The following is a 17,555-nucleotide window of genomic DNA, read 5'->3' as shown; positions in this document are numbered from 1 at the left end:
TTTCCTCTGTACTATGTACAGGCCAAAATTGAGTGTTCCTTATACTTTTTATGTAGATGTAGGTTGGTGTGTATATACATGTGTATATACACATGTTACTGCGTATATTTACATAGGTTTGATCCTAAATGTTTGCCGTCAATGTTATACATTAATGGCCACATTATGCCGCCGTCCCTGTGTGACCTATATCTTTGCTGCTGTAACAATGAAAATTTCCCCACTGTGGGATCCATCCTACTCTCTCGCCTGCAATCTGGCAATATCAACGACAAAGTCCTCAACTGGCTTCACTCCTACCTCACACAGAGGAAACAATTAATCCACATCAACAACTGCTCCTCATCCACTGCCCCCTTGTCCCATGGTGTCCCCCAGGGTTCTGTGCTTGGTCCTCTTCTCTTCATCCTCTACCTTCTCCCCCTCGGTCAAATTATCCGTCACCACGGTCTTCGCTTTCACTGCTACGCCGATGACGTCCAATTGTACATCTCCACTAAATCCATCACCTCTTCTACGCACTCCACTCTGTCCAACTGTCTTTCTGATATTAAATCCTGGATGCAAACAAACTTTCTTTTCCTCAACTGCTCCAAATCCCACCTGCTGATAATTGGCCCTAACTCCCTCACACAGACTGCCTCCAACTTCAACCTTACTCTTGACAACTCCACCCTGTCCGCCTCCTCTCACTGCCGGAACCTTGGTGTCGTCTTTGACAATAATCTTTCTTTTGATCAACACATCACCCACATCACCAAAACCGCTTTCTTTCACCTCAGGAACATTTCTCGCCTCTGACCCTCACTTTCCTTCACTGCTGCTCGACCCTCATCCATGCCTTCATCACCTCCCGTCTTGACTTCTGTAATAGCATCCTCTACGGCACAAGTTCCAAACTCCTCAATAAATGACAATACATCCAGAATGCTGCTGCCCGCCTTCTCACTCACACCCGTTCCCGTGATCATATCACTCCCATCCTTAAAAACCTCCACTGGCTCCCTTCACAACCAGGCCCCCTTCTACCTCTCCGATCTTCTCCACTCATACACTCCTTCCCGCACCCTCCGCTCCTCAAATGCGACCCTCCTTGCCATCCCCCCGACCAAGTACAAAACCTGGGGGGACCGAGCTTTCTCTGTTGCCGCCCCCACCCTCTGGAACAACACATTCGCAACTGCACAGACCTCATATACTTCAAAACACTCCTCAAGACTCACCTATTCCGCCTTGCTTTTTAACATCACTTAATCTTTGCTATTTTTTTCTACTTCTGTTGGTTTTAACTGTTTTTGATTTAACAGCAGGTTTTATTTTACTCACTTATTTTTGCTGTGAAGCGACTTTGAGTGATATGAAAAGCGCTTTACAAATAAAATATATTATTATTATTATTATTCCAATTTCCACAAATTCAAGTCATTCAACTCATTCAGCTCACATTCAGCTTTTCAACACCCCCCAAATTCCAATTTACCACACATTCAACTAATTTACACTTAAAAAACCCACAAAAATTCAACTATTCACCATTCATTTGCATTGGAACATTCAACTTTTCACATTTACACCTTCTCAATTTCCACAAATTCAAGTCAACTCATTCAACTTACATTCACCTTTTCAACATTCCCAAAATTCCTACTTTCCACACATTCAACTCATTCACACTTAAAAAATACCATAAAAATTCAACTATTCACCATTCACTTCCAATGGAACGTTCAACTTTTCACATTTACACCTTCCCACTTTCCACAAATTCAAGTCATTCAACTCATTCACAATTAAAAAACCCACAAAAATTCAAGTATTCACCATTCATTTCCAGTGGACCAGTGTTATTGCCCCTTGGTCTCCCCAGTGCGGTGGCCATCTTGGACAGGGACATTAGCTAGACTGGGGATACTCACCCCGAGGTCTCCCCAATGCGGCGGCCATCTTGGAGAGGAACATTAGCTAGACTGGGGATACTCACCCCGAGGTCTCCCCAGTGCGGCGGCCATCTTGGACGGGGACATTAGCTAAACTGGGGATGCTCACCCCGAGGTCTCCCCAATGTGGCGGCCATCTTGGACAAGGACATTAGCTGGACTGGGGATACTCACCCTGAGGTCTCCCCAGTGCGGTGCCATCTTGGGCAGGGACATTAGCTAGACTGGGGATACTCAGCCCAAGGTCTCCCCGGTGCGGCGGCCATCTTGGGCAGGGACATTAGCTACACTGGGGATACTCACCCCGAGGTCTCCCCGGTGCGGCGGCCATCTTGGGCAGGGACGTTAACTAGACTGGGGATACTCACCCCAAGGTCTCCCCGGTGCGGCGGCCATCTTGGGAAGGGACATTAGCTAGACTGGGGATACTCACCCCGAGATCTCCCCGGTGTGGCGGCCATCTTGGGCAGGGACATTAGCTAGACTGGGGATACTCACCCAGAGGTCTCCCCGGTGCGGCGGCCATCTTGGGCAGAGACATTAGCTAGACTGGGTATACTCACCCAGAGGTCTCCCCAGTGCAGCGGCCATCTTGGGCAGGGACATTAAGTAGACTGAGGATACTCACCCCGAGGTCTCCCAAATGCGGTGGCCATCTGGGTGGAGGACCCAAAACGGGAAGTGACCCAAATGACCCGGAAATGGACTGGAAGTGACCCAAATGATCCTGAACTGACCCAAATTAACTGGAAATGACCCAAATGACCCAGAAATGAACTGGAAGTGACCCAAATAACCCGTAAATTAACCGGAAGTGACCTAAATGACCCGAAAATGAACCGGAAGTCACCCAAATGACCCGGAAATGAACCTGAAGTCACCTAAATGGCCCGAAAATGAACCGGAAGTGACCCAGAAGTGACCCAAATGACCTGTAAGTGACCTGGAAGTTAAGTATTTCCTTACTTCCACTTTTCTTGCTCCCCTTCTGTTTTTTATGTCCTCAGTCCAGGCCATTGTACATCATTCGAGATCATTTAACTTCGTTCAACTACATTCCACTTCTTTCAGTATTATTAAACTTCATTCCACTTTATTCAACTTCATTCAACTTCATTCAACTTCATTCCACTTCATTCAACTCACATTGGTTCAGCTTTTCAACACGCTGCAATTCATACTTTCCAAAAATTCAAATTATTCAATCTTAAAAAAAAACATTACATTCGCCATTCAGTCCCACTTCCACATTCAACATTTCAGTTTTACAGCCTTCCAGTTAGGTCCTTGATGGTCTTGTGGTACACACGCTGAGTTGGATCAATTTCCCCTCATTCCAAAACATTCCACAATTTTTCATAGAGTTCATTCCCACTTTATTCAACTTTATTCAGTATCATTCAACTTTATTCAGTATCATTCAACTTTATTCCACTACAACTTAATTCATTATCATTCAACTTTATTCAACTTCATTCCAACGCATACCGCAGTTTCTTTTCAGCTTTCTTCACCTTCACACAAGTTTGCTCTTATTATGCATATTAGATGTTATATAGAGACTCTGAACAACTAGGTACTGGGTGCTGGTGCTCGTTTACCCAGATCCCTTGTGTTTTCTCTCCCTCTATACACTTTGTGCCTTGTTCAGTGTTGCATCATTGTGTTGCTCATTGCCTTGTGTATTTGGTTTATTGTTTTCTTTCAGTCTTTGTTGGTTCATTGTCTTTGTCGGGTCTAAGTGCTGTTTGTTTGCTGTCTTGATCCGAGTACAGCTGGTTTCCTAGTGTTTGTAAAGTTACTTTAATTCTTGTTGTTTTATACTTAAGTTTATTTGGTGTTTTTCTTTTAAGTTTTGACCTTGTTTCTGTTGTTGTTTTAGATTCTGGGCACCAGGTGGTGCCCTTTGGGTGGGGGGGTACTGTTATGACTGTTGTTTACGTGATGTATTTGTTGCTCTGCAGTTGCTATCATCCTTTTATGCTTTGTCTTTTATGATGTTATATAGGATTGGCCAAATCAGGGTGTCCCCCGCTTACTGCCCGAAGACAGCTGGGATAGGCTCCAGCACGCCCCAGGACCCTTGTGAGGAGAAGGGGTATAGATAATAGGTGGATGGATGTCATATAGGCGGTGAAGTCTGACAGTTTAAATGTTTGAGCTAGACAGTGACTCATTGTGAGTACGTCAAACCTTCTTCAAGTGAGGATGCAAACTCTCTTCCAGTCCTGATCTCTGTTGTTACTTTGTATTTTTGTGGATAAAGACTTTTTACTCTTGAACTTCCGTGTGTGGGTCCAAATCCTGATCCTCACATGACACTAATGGCACTCAAAGGGAATCTATGACTACAATGTGGCCTGCGACAAAAATGAGTTTGACACCCCTGGTGTAGGGTGTTACGGAGTTTTTCTTCTCTTCACCGAACCGTTCAGCTGCAATGCTGACTACGATTGTTGTCACCACTTTCAGCTTTCCATTGAGTTTCCCTTTGCCGTCGCCTCCAGTATTTGGTTGACATGATCATTAAACTGCTGCCATTCATCTGTCTTGAAAAAATCTAATCAAAGTAGTTTAATCAGAATGTGTTGCTCATGATGCAGGTGCATTTAGGGTTGCACGGTATACCGGTACCAGTATAGTATCACAATACTGGAGTTTTTAAAACGGTACTATACCAGCATTTAAAAACAAATGGTACTTTTATTTCATTTTATTGAATGTGGTTGAATTGAGAAATTTGAACCCTTTAAGACGGCGGGCCAGCGAGTGTGACGTAGTTGCCCAAGCCTCCTTACATGCAAAGAAAGAAAGTAATGTCGACCGGACAAAGCAGGTGGAAGCAACGAGGAACAGAGATGCCAGCTGAAGACATTTTGTGGATGTCTGGCAATAGTTCAGGGTGTAGTGTTGATAATGTTGATAAAACGGGGGCCCGAAATACGGTATGGAAGTACTTTGGCTTCAAACCGAATGACAAAGGCGATCCACTGAACACAAAAACACCGCAGTGCAAGCAGTGCTATAAAGTCTGCCTCGATCGCGAAGGGAGGCAAACGTCAATTTCCTCCAAACATTTGAAGGACAACCATGCGGATTTGTTCCGCGACTTCTGTCAAGAACGACAGGTGACAAAGTTGTTCACTAAACTGTAATGTCGATGCATACATACATACATACATACATACAGAGAGCTAAAACATGTCAAGGGGTTGAAATTAAGCTGTTCTATTTGCCAAATGTGAGAGATTTTTGTATTTGTTTAGTAATTTATGAAGACCAGTGGTCTTAAAAAAATAAGGTCCATCTTTTTTGTGTAGAAGCTTTTAATAAAATATTGTGAAGAGAAGAGACGCGATGTGATTGCTTTGATTGAAAATCAATTTAGACAGACCAAAATGTGGAGAATGAATTCTAAAAAATTACAATTTTATATTACTTTATATATTACAATTGTATATCTTTTTTCTGATAAAACCCCTGAACATGTCCATGGTTAATAAATAAATATATTTGTAAAAAAATTTAATGACATTCTTAAAATATTTAACCAACCAATTTAGGCATAAAGGCAGTGCCATCCATCCATCCATTATCTATACCGCTTATCCTCACAAGGGTCGGGGGGCGTGCTGGAGCCTATCCCAGCTGTCTTTGGGCAGTAGGCGGGGGACACCCTGAATTGGTTGCCAGCCAATTGCAGGGCACACAAAGACAAACATCCGCACTCACAATCACACCTAGGGGCAATTTAGAGTGTCCAATCAACTTACCATGCATGTTTTTGGAATGTGGGAGGAAACCAGAGTACCTGGAGAAAATTCCACACAGGGAGGCCGGAGCCGGGATCAAACCCACGACCTCTGAACTGTGAGGCGGACGTGCTAACCAGTCGGCCACCGTGCAGCCCTAAAGGCAGTGCATTAAATAAATTAAATAATATATTGAAACACGTGTTTGTAAAACATGTTATTAGCCCACAATATAATATACATAATACATAATCCTAACCTAGATGATATAATGAGCCTCAATTTAATGTTTCATGTATAGTTTCAAAACACAAACCCTTTGATAATAACACCAAGAAAAATAAAGAAGTCATTCAAAATAAAATGATCATGTTAATTAAAATACAGTACCTTCTCCCTCCACCAACAACAGAAGTCTCATGCTACTGGCTCAGAGAGGGTGACACTACCCACTCAGAAGCAACCTACCGTATTTTACGTATTATAAATAGTGGTTTTTTTCATAGTTTGGCCGGGGGTGCAATTTCTACTCTGGAGCGACCTATGTATTATTAACACGGTATTACTGTCATGGCTTGTTAGTGCTGACTTATATTTATGATGTTTTCTCTCCCTCTGCAGGCGCTTTAGCGTAATTGACTGTCCCCAATATTTCTAACTTGTCTTCTTATTGGCAGATCTAATCATGCCACCTCGAGTTCATAGTTCACGTAGGCTGCTAAGCGACATGTTGGCTTGTAAAATGGCTGTAAACACGTCAATTACGCTAAAGCGCCTGCAGAGGGAGACACAACATAAATACAAGTCAGCACCAGGGTTATTATAGTTTTGGATTTTTATTTTAGTTTAGTTTTTATTGCGTTTTGACTTTTTATTTCTAATTAAGTTAGTTTTAATTAGTTTTTAGAATAGATTTGTTAGTTTTTATTAGTTTTAGCTTTGGGGAAAATGCTTAGTTTTACTTTAGTTTTTATTAGTTTTAGTTTTAGTTTTTTAGAATTTGATGTATTTGTCAGGTGCGGCTTTTTTTTTTTTTTTACAGTAACAAGTGTTATTTATTCAAATAAAGGTAACATTTGAAATATGTATTAACTTACTAAAAAAGTATGAATAACCATCAACAAATAAAACATAACAGTCCACTTAAACCTAAGTGCAATAAGGCCAATAAAAGTGCAGTGCATTAATGCTGCTTCTAAAGTGAAAATGCAGATGAAATGAGCAACATAAAACATAACATAGAAACTTGGCAATTGAACATGAGAGTGCAGACTTGTAACATCAGAATATGTCAACAAATTTAAGTCCTTCCATATTGAAAGTGTGTGTGAGTGTATCTGTGTGTGTGAGAGAGAGAGAGAGAGAGAGAGAGAGAGAGAGAGAGAGAGACAGAGGTTTTTCCCCTTGAGCAATATGCCGCACGAGACCCGTCTCTGTGACAATGCATCTGTTTTGTCCGAGACACAATCATAATCAAAATAATCCCAAATGGGGCTCTGTTGTTTTCTCCCAACTTTCGCCATTATAATGTTGTTTTAGTTTTGTTTTATACCCATCAGACCTAATTGTAAACGTGTTAGGTCACTTCAGACGTCGAGGTGCCGTACGGCTGTACAACTGTCGTAAAACCAGCAGCCCCGTGTTTTACATTTTAAATGATCACAAAAGCAGGGTCACTGATGGTGTAGTGGTACACACGCCTGAGTTGTGTGCAGGCAGAGTGGGATCGGTTCCCGCTCAGTGACGGTGTCTGCGTGTCCCCTGTGACTGGCTGGCAAGCAGTTCAGGGTGTAGTTCGCCTTTCGCCCATTGTCAGCTGGGATAGGCTCCAGCAACTCCCCGCGACCCTGTACAGGATAAGCGGTTTGGAAGATGACACATGACATGATCACAAAAGCTTACAAAGACGAAAACGAATGGTATTTTCGCTACAATTATCGTTCATTTTAGTTAGTCTTGTGAGCAGACAATGTTGTTTTAGTTAGTTATCGTTTTTCAAAAAACATTTTCGTTTTTATTTTATTTCATAAACAAAAATGTTTTTTTTATTTTTACTTTCGTTATTTTGTTCGTTTTCATTTACGATAATATCCTTGGTCAGCACAAACAAGCCATGATAATCCTGAAAGCTATTAAAATGCATGAACAATTTAAACGGTTAAAATCAAAAGTTTTGTTAAATAAGTAATTAAAATAGTATGATAAAAAAGACAATTTGACTGCAAAGGCCTTGCTAGTCGAGGAAGCTAGCTTATCCAAACAGCTAAACATTCACAAACAAACTCCACAGACTCCAGGTGTGCAGCGAAGTTGCTTGTTTATATTGTGAAACTGCACAAGAAACAGAAAATACTATCAATCTATGCATTACATATACATGTATTTTCATAGATATGAACAAGATGAGCCTATGCAAACGATTAGCGATCGCGATTAGCATTAGTGATAGCGATGAGTATGTTCAGTCAACAACCCACAATCATCCACACTTCAGCTCGTATATAAATGTTGCATGCTCATTGCACACAATTGTCTAAGTTACTTACAGACGATGGTTGAACAAGAATGAACCACAAACAGGCAGTTGCTGTGCGTCTGGCTGTGGTGCATCGTGGAGCCACACATGTAAGGAGTAGAGCATGGAGGAGACGAAGAGATAATTACGACCGAATACATAAATACTTTTGGAGACTTGGAAACATTCTACATGGTCGGGGATAAATAAAAGACTTATTTGATCGATCTACAACCCTTTTGGTGAGTTTAAAGTTATCGTACCGTCACATTCTTGTATGCTACATGTGTGAATGTTAGCTAAATGTTACCATCGTAGCTCGGTGGAAATTATGTGTACTAAGTGCACAATTTCCACCAAAAAAATGCGATTTATACTCCAGTGCAACATACATGTTTTTTCTTCTTTATTATGCATTTTATGGCTGGCGCGACTTGTACTCCGGAGCGACTTATAGTCCAGAAAATACGGTAATGTCTAAGATGTCTTTCGACAACATATGAGGTAGGACAGCAAAGATGCCTAATGGCTCAACAGGGCAGTTGCAGAGCTTATCTGTATGGATCAAGTGCCAATATATTCAGTAGAGAAAGCTATTAAAGTTATTGTTCCCAAAGTCTGTTTTAAAATAAAGGAAAATATTAATATAACCTGTTTGCAAAAAGAATTGAAAAGTATCGAAATATGTAATGTTATCGGTATCGAAACAGAAATTTGGTATCGTGACAAGGGTCGGTATGTGTGTGTCTGTGTGTGTGTGTGTGTGTGTGCATGCGTGCATTAATAGTGCATAATACATTCAGCCGCCGCGCCGACTCACCGCAGATTCGCCAGAGAGAAGACCGACGAACGAGCGAGTCTTTTTCCCCCGCATCCTACGACTTTCTTCTTTTTTGAGACTACTCTGAAGATTTTTTTGGAAGCAGCGGATGGCTGATTCCATCAGTCTCGGCCACACAACAACTCGGACACCGGCGGACGTCCTCGGCTGCTCAACTGCCTTCATCCACCGGGCGACTACACGCAACTATGTCTTCGTGCACCACTTGCACTCGTCTCATTGAAAGGCTTTCCCTGCTAGAGGGACATGTCCGTCAGCTAGAGCAGAATAATGCGGTAACCGTAGATGTGGCAGACACAACTGTTAGTATGGGTTGTAGCCATCCTGCTAACCCGGTTAGTATTAGCCCTAAGCGGCCTGCTAATCACGGTGAGCCTGTTCAGACGCATAACAGATTCAGCCCAATAGCTAGTCCCATTCCACTTCGGTCTACTGGCTCCTGCACTTTAGTAATAGGTAACTCCATTACCCGTAACATTAAGCTAAAAAATCCAGCCACCGTAATGTGTATTCCTGGTGCCAGAGCACCCGACATTGAAGCTAATCTTAGGGAGCTGACTCGCAAAACGACTAGACACCAGCACAGGGCAAACAACACTAGGTACTCCGACATAGTGATACACGTCGGCTCCAATGACACTAGGATGAGGCAATCAGAGATCACAAAGAAGAACATAGCTAGAACTTGTGATCTCGCTAGAAAGATGAGTCGGCATCGAGTAATTGTCTCTGGCCCCTTGCCTGCGAGAGGCAATGATGAGAGGTTTAGCAGATTATTCTCGCTTAACCGGTGGCTGGCTAGCTTTTGTAGTGATGATTGGCCTTCTTTCTGGGGCCGACCCGGCCTGCTTAAGGTGGACGGCCTTCACCCTAACTGGGAAGGCGCCATCACTCTTTCTAGAAATATAGATTACTGTTTGAGCCTTCCATGACGGTTCACATCAGAGCAGGTCGGGTTACAGGTGATTAGCGAGCCTGAACAGGTATGTAGTCTGTAAGGCTAGAGTTAGCTAGCGCTATGCTAGACTCTGACAACACACATAGTTTTTTATTTAGATTAGAGCCGTACACACCACATATTCCTGCATCAAATGGCGATATTGTTTCTACTGAGGTGGTGCAATATGATAATACCTGGTACTCGAGAGCCGATAGATAATTACCATATTCCGACAGTCGCGCTTATAGTTGTTCGAGGTACAATACAGGATTCAGGGAACGCAATCTTATTAATATTATGATTAGGAATCCTATTATGGGCAACTATCCGGATAAACCTATTTTACTGAAACTCGGTCTGTTTAGTATTAGATCACTCTCTTCAAAAGCCCTGTTAGTTAATGACCTCATAAGAGACGATAAAATTAACCCGATTGGGCTTTGCAAGACCTGGTTAAAACCTGATAATGTTTTACCGCTAAATGAGGCCTCGCCTCCAAACTTCGTTAGTTCACATGTTGCACGCCCTCATAAGAAAGGTGGGGCTGTAGCCCTTATTTATGAATCTGATTTCAAACTTAGCACGCATTCTAGCGACACCTTTAAAACATTTGAATTGCTCACTATGCGATCTATAGCTTCATTGCCGTTTTTTTCTTGCAGTTATTTTTCCGTCACCCCGGCTCGTACGCTGGATTTTTATATGAGTTCTCTGAGTTTTTGGCTGATTTGGTAACTCATGCAGATAATATAGTGATTATGGGTGACTTTAACATTCATATGAATCTTCCGTTGGAACCACTTACAGCGGCATTTCATACAATAATTGATAGTTTTGATTTCACGGAGATAATTGACGAAGCGACGTATAAAAATATGCTTATATGCTTCCCCTCGGGGATGTCATCAGGGGACACGGCATCAGCTTTCACAGCTATGCTGATGACACGCAGCTGTATATTGCCGTGTCTCCTGATGACACAGGACCCATTGATACCCTTTTAAATTGCATTTTAGATATCAAGTCATGGATGGCAGATAATTTCCTACAGCTCAATCAGGACAAAACTGAGGTTTTAGTTATCGGTCCTGAAGGTCAGAGAGAGAAGCTTTTACCAAAACTACACATTTTTAATCCCTCACATTGTGTTAAGAACCTTGGCGTCATTTTTGACTCTGAGCTCAGTTTTATTCCTCATATTAAAAATGTAACCAAGATTGGTTTTTATCACCTTAAGAATATCGCCAGAGTCCGCCCGTTTCTCTCTCAGGCTAACACGGAAGTGCTGATGCATGCTTTTATTTCCTGTCGTTTAGATTACTGTAATGCCCTGCTCTCTGGCCTCCCGAAAAAGAGCATTTCACCACTGCAACTACTGCAGAATTCAGCCGCTCGGGTGCTGACGAGAACCAGAGGGCGGGAGCACATTACGCCAGCTTTGAAATTGCTGCATTGGCTCCCTGTGTGTTTCAGGATCGATTTTAAAGTACTTTTATTAGTTTATAAATGTGTTAATGGTCTTGGGCCATCTTATTTATCTGATTTGCTTTTATCATACCAGCCCTCGCGGATCCTGAGGTCCTCTGGCGCCGGCCTTTTATTTATTCCAAGGGTGAGGACCAAAATGCATGGCGAGGCTGCATTCAGCTGTTTTGGTCCTCACCTTTGGAATAGCCTGCCAGAGGACGTCAGGTCTGCAGAGACTGTTGATATTTTTAAGAGGAAGCTCAAGACACACCTTTTTAGTTTGTCTTTCAACAACTTTTAAATAATTTATCTTTTCTTTTGATTGAAGATATTTTTTTTTTCCTAATTATCTATGTTTTGCTTTGAATGTTTTAAAGCACTTTGAGTTGCATTTTTATGTATGAAAAGTGCTATATAAATGAAATGTGATTGATTGATTGATAGTCCGCTGATAGTGTAGTGGTACACACGCCTGAGTTGTGTGCGGGCAGCGTGGGATCGATTCCCGCTCAGTGACAGTGTCTATGTGTGCCCTGCGACTGGCTGGCGACCAGTTCGGGGTGTAGTCTGCCTTTGCCCATTGACGGCTGGGATAGGCTCCAGCAACTCCCTGCGACCCTGTATAGGATAAGCGGTTTGGAAGATGACATGACATGATTGATTGATTGATTGATAAAAATGGTAATACTTTAGATTTGGTATTAACCCAAGGTTTAGCATGCTCAAATGTAATGGTGTTACCGTATACTACTGTTATGTCTGACCATTACTTTATGAAATTTGAAGCACAGGCTCATTACCATCGCCCTGACCACAATCAAAGCTTTAGCAGCCGAAATATTAGTTCTTCAACCACCGCTGCGCTGTCTGAGCCCCTGGCAACTGCTTCATTTCTGAGCTATATTGGTTAGCTTGACAAAGCCACAAATGACTTTAATGCTCTGTTAAATGCGCTTGACTCCCTTGCACCATTAAGACATGAAACTCGTCCTAAACGGCCTACTCCGCGGTTTACTGAGGAAATCCGCTCACTTAAACAATCATGTAGGAAGCTAGAGTGCAAATGGCGTGCGACTAAACTTGAGGTCTTCTATCAGGCATGGTGTGACAGCTTACTAATATATAAAGAAGCACTCGCCTTAGCCAAAACTAATTACTTTTCCAGATTAATTGTTCTAAATAAAAACAATCCTAAATATTTATTTGATACAGTGGCAATGCTAACGCAACAGCTGCCGACCTCCAATAGCTCCTCTCATTCAGCCCATTACTTCATGCAATTCTTTACGCTGAAGATTGAGCGCATTCGGGACGAGATTAAGGACACCATTCCTCAAACCCTGTTGAATTCCGTGAATACCGATGTTAGTAGGGTTATTATGGCTGATAACTGTCTGACAACCCTATCTCTTTTTAAAATAGTATCTCTTGAAAGCCTAACAAAATTAGTTGGTGAACAGACAACTTGCGTGCTCGACCCGCTTCCTGGTAAACTCATCAAAGAATTGTTTACAACCCTAGGACCCTCCTTCTTAAATATCATTAACTTATCACTCATCTCGGGCACTGTACCAGCAGCCTTTAAAACCGCTGTTATTCGACCTCTGCTTGAGCGGCCAAACCTTGATCCAGAGAACCTCAGTAATTATAGGCCGGTTTCAAATCTCCCGTTTATTGCAAAAATTCTCGAAAAAGTTGTAGCGCAACACCTTAGTGACTATATGGCCGCTAGTAATCAATTTGAAATTCTTCAGTCAGGATTTAAAGCCCATCACTCTACTGAGATGGCTCTTGCTAAAGTGACTAATGATCTTCTCTTAGCTATGGACTTCGACACCTCATCAATACTCTTACTTGACCTTAGTGCTGCTTTTGACACCGCTGATCATAACATACTATTAAAACGCCTAGAAGGATGAATTGGTATCTCAGGCTCAGCACTTTCTTGGTTTAATTCTTACCTCTCAGAAAGGACGCACCGTGTAATTCAAGACAACGCGACTGAGTTTTGTAAAGTTACATCTGGAGTCCCGCACCTATTTATGAACACCACTCTGAGGCTCGATAGATGTACTATTACCCAATGTGATTCAACAAAATGTCTTGGTGTTATATTCGACCCAGCTCTGTCTTTTCAAATGCACATGAAGAATATTACTAGAACCGCATTTTTTCATCTCCGTAATATTGCTAAAATTCCTCCAATTCTGTCAAATAGTGATGCAGAAATTTTAATCCATGCGTTTGTTACGTCTCGCCTCGATTATTGTAACGTTTTGCTCTCTGGTTTTCCCATGTCTAGTTTTAAAAGTCTGCAGTTAGTCCAAAATGCCGCAGCAAGACTCTTGACAAGGACGAGAAAGTTCGATAACATTACTCTGATATTAACCAATTTGCATTGGTCCACTTTCGATTTCAAGATTTTGCTTCTTACCTACAAAATACTGCACGGCTTAGCACCTTCCTATCTCGTCGACTTAGTGATACCGTATGTTCCCATCCGAAACCTTCGGTCACAATATGATCACCTTTTAGTGATCCCAAGAGCCAAAAAGAAGTTTGCAGGCTCTAGAGCACATATGTCATAGTCAAGGCCCGCGGGCGGCGGGAGGGTTTTCTACGGCCCCTGGGATGATATTGCTTTGTTATTAGATCTAGCCCGCAGCCTGCAGAAAGCCGGTGTGTAGCAGATGTGATCGAGTCCTTCGCGCCTACCAAAGACGTCACGCTTTAAAATATATTGTAGCCACTTCAAAGAACACGCCATCGGACGTAGTTTCATTATCATGTTTTTATTAGTCCAACCTTCTAGTGTGGGCCACAGCCGACGCCAATACAGTACGACAACTGTTCAGTATAAAAAGAGCAACGGCTCTCCTGTTCGTCCTCCGCTACTCTCGCTCGCATGCCCTCCCATCCGGCGAGCCGCACGATGCATTCATTAATATCGGAAACAAAACAACTTGGCAAGACACAAATTCGACCACAACACAGATAACCCAGTTCGTTACACTATTTCTGTAATATATTTCTTTGCATGCGGCACGGTGGTCGACTGGTTAGCACGTCCGCCTCACAGTTCAGAGGTCGTTGGTTTGATCCCGGCTCCGGCCTGCCTGTGTGGAGTTTGCATGTTCTCCCTGTGCCTGCGTGGGTTTTCTCCGGGTACTCCGGTTTCCTCCCACATTCCAATAACATGCATGGCAGGTTAATTGATCACTCTAAATTGCCCCTAGGTGTGATTGTGAGTGTGGATGTTTGTCTCTGTGTGCCCTGCGATTGGCTGGCAACCAATTCTCTTTTCCCCCGCCTACTGCCCGAAGACAGCTGGTATAGGCTCCAGCACGCCCCGCGACCCTTGTGAGGATAAGTGGTATCGATAATGGATGGATGGATTTCTTTGCATCAATGTTTGCCACCCCATGGCTGTTCTACATGCTGACTGAAGACTTCACGTAACTTTTCATGGCTTTCAGAATCGGATTGTGGTGAAGCCGGGGGCCCGGCCGGGCTCAGCCCGAAAAGGATACGTGGGTCCCCCTTCCCATGGGCTCACCACTGGTGGGAGGGGCCAAAGGGGTCGGGTGCCGTGTGAGCTGGGCGGCGGCGGAAGACGGGGACCTTGGCGGTCCGATCCCCGGCAGCAAAAACTAGCTCTTGGGACATGGAATGTCACCTCTCTGGCAGGGAAGGAGCCTGAGCTGGTGTGTGAGGCTGAGAGGTTCCGATTAGATATAGTCGGGCTCACCTCCACGCACAGCTTGGGTTCTGGTCCCAGTCCTCTCGAGAGGGGTTGGACACTCTTCCACTCTGGAGTTGCCCAGGGTGAGAGGCGCCGAGCAGGTGTGGGCATACTTATTGCCCCCCGGCTTGGCGCCTGTACATTGGGGTTTACCCCGGTGGACGAGAGGGTAGCCTCCCTCCGCCTGAGGGTGGGGGGACGGGTCCTGACTGTTGTTTGTGCTTATGCACCAAACGGCAGCGCAGAGTACCCACCCTTTTTGGAGTCCTTGGAGGGTGTGCTGGAGGGCGCTCCACCTGGGGACTCCATCGTTCTGCTGGGGGACTTCAATGCTCACGTGGGCAATGACAGTGAGACCTGGAGAGGTGTGATTGGGAGGAACGGCCCCCCCCGATCTGAACCCGAGCGGTGTTCGGTTACTGGACTTCTGTGCTCATCACGGATTGTCCATAACGAACACCATGTTCAAGCATAAGGGTGTCCATATGTGCACTTGGCACCAGGATACCCTAGGCCGCAGTTCGATGATCGACTTTGTAGTCGTATCATCGGACTTGCGGCCGCATGTTTTGGACACTCGGGTGAAGAGAGGGGCGGAGCTGTCAACTGATCACCATCTGGTGGTGAGTTGGCTCCGATGGTGGGGGAAGATGCCGGTCCGACCTGGCAGACCCAAACGTATTGTGAGGGTTTGCTGGGAACGTCTGGCAGAATCCCCTGTCAGAAGGAGTTTCAACTCCCACCTCCGGCAGAACTTTTCCCACGTCCCGGGGGAGGCGGGGGACATCGAGTCCGAGTGGACCATGTTTCGTGCCTCCATTGTTGAGGCGGCCGATCGGAGCTGCGGCCGCAAGGTGGTCGGTGCCTGTCGCGGCGGCAATCCCCGAACCCGCTGGTGGACACCAGCGGTAAGGGATGCTGTCCAGCTGAAGAAGGAGTCCTATCGGGCCTTTTTGGCCTGCGGGACCCCGGAGGCAGCTGACGGGTACCGGCAGGCCAAGCGGAATGCGGCTCTGGCGGTTGCTGAGGCAAAAACCCGGGTGTGGGAGGAGTTCGGGGAGGCCATGGAAAATGACTTCCGGACGGCTTCGAGGAAATTCTGGTCCACCATCCGGCGTCTCAGGAGGGGGAAGCAGTGCACCATTAACACTGTTTATAGTGGAGATGGGGTGCTGCTGACCTCAACTTGGGACGTTGTGGGTCGGTGGGGAGAGTACTTCGAAGACCTCCTCAATTCCACCGACACGCCTTCCACTGAGGAAGCAGAGCCTGGAGACTCTGAGGTGGGCTCTCCTATCTCTGGGGTTGAAGTCACCGAGGTAGTCAAAAAGCTCCTCGGTGGCAAAGCCCCGGGGGTGGATGAGATCCGCCCGGAGTTCATAAAGGCTCTGGATGTTGAGGGGCTGTCATGGTTGACACGTCTCTTCAACATCGCGTGGACATCGGGGACAGTGCCTCTGGATTGGCAGACCGGGGTGGTGGTCCCCCTTTTTAAGAAGGGGGACCGGAGGGTGTGCTCCAATTACAGAGGGATCACACTCCTCAGCCTCCCCGGCAAGGTCTATTCAGGGGTGCTGGAGAGGAGGGTCCGTCGGAAGGTCGAATCCCGGATTCAGGAGGAGCAATGTGGTTTTCGTCCTGGCCGTGGAACAGTGGACCAGCTCTACACCCTCGGCAGGGTCCTCGAGGGTGCATGGGAGTTTGCCCAACCAGTCTACATGTGTTTTGTGGACTTGGAGAAGGCGTTCGACCGTGTCCCTCGGGGAGTTCTGTGGGGGGTGCTTCGGGAGTACGGGGTACCGAGCCCCCTGATAAGGGCTGTCCGGTCCCTGTACCACCGATGCCAGAGTTTGGTCCGAATTGCCGGCAGTAAGTCGGATTCGTTTCCTGTGGGCGTTGGACTCCGCCAAGGCTGCCCTTTGTCACCGATTCTGTTCATAACCTTTATGGACAGAATTTCTAGGCGCAGCCGAGGTGTCGAGGGGGTCCGGTTTGGTGGCCTCAGTATTGCATCTCTGCTTTTTGCAGATGATGTAGTACTGTTGGCTTCTTCAAGCCGCGATCTCCAACTCTCGCTGGAGCGGTTCGCAGCCGAGTGTGAAACGGTCGGAATGAAGATCAGCACCTCCAAATCTGAGACCATGGTCCTCAGTCGGAAAAGGGTGGCGTGCCCTCTCCAGGTCGGGGATGAGATTCTGCCCCAAGTGGAGGAGTTCAAGTATCTTGGGGTCTTGTTCACGAGTGAGGGTAAGATGGAACGGGAGATCGACAGGCGGATCGGTGCAGCGTCTGCTGTGATGCGGACCCTGTATCGGTCTGTCGTGGTGAAGAAGGAGCTTAGCCGAAAGGCGAAGCTCTCAA

The 17,555-nt window shown here is 45.0% G+C and overlaps 2 protein-coding genes and 2 pseudogenes across 2 annotated transcripts in view; 3 read left to right on the top strand and 1 right to left on the bottom strand.

Annotated features, from left to right (window-relative positions):
* Nucleotides 1-5,869: 5,869 nt before the first annotated feature.
* Nucleotides 5,870-17,555, bottom strand: part of abhd17c (abhydrolase domain containing 17C, depalmitoylase) — a 90,069-nt gene continuing 78,383 nt past the window's right edge. The window contains exons 4-5 of the mRNA XM_086026416.1: nucleotides 8,236-8,288; nucleotides 5,870-7,536 (exon numbers count right to left, since the gene is read on the bottom strand). Coding sequence (XP_085882542.1) covers nucleotides 7,473-7,536; nucleotides 8,236-8,288 — 117 coding nt within the window. The 3' untranslated portion in view covers nucleotides 5,870-7,472. The remainder of the gene's footprint in view (nucleotides 7,537-8,235; nucleotides 8,289-17,555) is intronic.
* On the top strand, nucleotides 8,636-9,979 carry LOC147150646 (uncharacterized). The gene has a single exon (XM_086026415.1). It carries the CDS (start codon nucleotides 9,234-9,236, stop codon nucleotides 9,975-9,977), a length of 744 nt encoding a protein of 247 aa, XP_085882541.1. The 5' UTR covers nucleotides 8,636-9,233; the 3' UTR covers nucleotides 9,978-9,979.
* LOC147150645 (uncharacterized) lies at nucleotides 10,283-12,434 on the top strand (annotated as a pseudogene).
* Nucleotides 11,684-15,356, top strand: LOC147150644 (uncharacterized; annotated as a pseudogene).

Source organism: Filicampus tigris, chromosome 3 (assembly GCF_054856515.1).
Source record: "Filicampus tigris isolate MCC_2025a chromosome 3, RoL_Ftig_1.0, whole genome shotgun sequence".
NCBI lineage: Eukaryota > Metazoa > Chordata > Actinopteri > Syngnathiformes > Syngnathidae > Filicampus > Filicampus tigris.
This window is presented reverse-complemented; position numbering and strand designations above follow the sequence as displayed.